General features: G+C 75.7%; 1 protein-coding gene across 1 annotated transcript in view; it reads left to right on the top strand.

Annotated features, from left to right (window-relative positions):
* EMIHUDRAFT_466316 (hypothetical protein) overlaps positions 1-1,472 on the top strand; it is a gene marked incomplete at its 3' end in the record, with an annotated part of 5,271 nt that overhangs the window by 1,926 nt on the left and 1,873 nt on the right. Inside the window, exons 6-7 of the mRNA XM_005756263.1 lie at positions 139-995; positions 1,130-1,335. Of these exons, the coding sequence (XP_005756320.1) occupies positions 139-995; positions 1,130-1,335 (1,063 nt within the window). The remainder of the gene's footprint in view (positions 1-138; positions 996-1,129; positions 1,336-1,472) is intronic.

Genomic DNA, 1,472 nt, shown 5'->3' with positions numbered 1-1,472 from the left:
CATCGAGGGCGACGTCTTCCCCCATAAACGCCGCCGTCGCCGTCTCCGCCGCCGTCTCCGCCGCCGCGGCCGCCGGCGCCGCCGCCCGCTGCGCCGCCCTTCGCGCCGCCGCCGCCCACGCTGCCGCCGCCGTGGCAGCCGCCGCCCTCGCCGCCGCCGGCCGCGCCTCCGCCCTCGCCGCCGCCGCCGCTGCCGTCGCCGCCGCCCATCTTCCCGGGCGGGCGGTCGCTGTCTTGCGTGGTCCTCGGGCTCGACTTGGCGCCGCGCTGCAACAGCGCGTGCGCGCAGGCCACCTGCGGCGAGCTGAGCGCGCTGCTCGCGTGCGGGGCTCTGGCGCGGCTCGGGTGCGACTGCGGCGGCTGCTGCGCCGAGAAGGGCGGGTGGGCGCCGCCCGCGCCGCTCAACATCAGCGCCATCGACGGCGTGATCCGCGCGGAGCTGGCCTGGCGCGTCGCCCGGGTGGCGGTCGAGTCGCGGGGAGACTTCGCCGCCGGAGCGACGGTCTGCGTCGAGGAGACGGCGGAGGCGGAGGCGGAGGCGGAGGCGGGCAACGCCACCGGCGACGCGACCGGCGAGAAGGGCGGGCTTGGGTCGCGCGCGCGCGAGGCGCTCGCGGACCCGTGGAGGCTCGGCGACGCGATCGAGGCTGCGGTCCGCTCGCAGCTCGGCAGGTCGGTCAACGTGACTTCGGCCGCCGTCCGCCACGTCGTGGTGGCGGCGCCCCTCCCGCCGCCGCCCTCGCCGCCGCCCTCGCCGCCGCCGCCGCCGCCGCCGCCATCGCCTCTGACGCCGCCGCCGCCTCTGTCACCGCCGCCGCCCTCTCCCCCGCCGTCGCTCCCGCTGCCGCCGTCGCTGCCGCCGCCGCCGAGCGGGCCGCCGTCTTGGCTTGGCTCACTCGGGCGGCGGCTCGCCAGCCCGCTCGAGATATCGAGGGAGGCGAGGGACGAGGCGGCGGCGTCGGTCCTGGTCGACGTGCGCTGCGCCGGCTCGAACGAGTGCATCGGGATGGCGTCGATACGCCCTCCTTCTGAATGAGTTGTCTGAGACTTCCGACTCCTACTCAGGTACAGCGAGATTAGTTAGCTGTTAGTTAACTAACGAATTAATGAACTAATTAACTCCTACTCAGGTACAACGAGATGGCGTCGCTCACCCTCTCGTCGCAGCACCACGTCGTCCGAGCGCTCTTCGCGAAGGGCGCGCACGGCGTCCTCTTCACGCCCGCCGCCCTGTTCGTCTCGCTCCTCCTCGCCTTCGCGCTCGCCGTCGTGACCTACGGCGCCGCCATCCCGTCCGGCCTCTTCGTGCCGTGCATGACCATCGGCGCCCTCGGCGGTGCGACGCAGACACCGCTCTCCGCCCCCAGACAGCGCTCCGCCCCCCTCCCCGCTCCTCGCTTGCCCCCCCGCCCGCTCGGCCGGCGGCCCTCTCTCCCCGCCCCACGCGGAGAGCCCCCCCCCCCCCCCCCCCTT

Source organism: Emiliania huxleyi (assembly GCF_000372725.1).
Source record: "Emiliania huxleyi CCMP1516 unplaced genomic scaffold EMIHUscaffold_98, whole genome shotgun sequence".
NCBI classification, from domain to species: Eukaryota; Haptophyta; order Isochrysidales; family Noelaerhabdaceae; genus Emiliania; species Emiliania huxleyi.
This window is presented reverse-complemented; position numbering and strand designations above follow the sequence as displayed.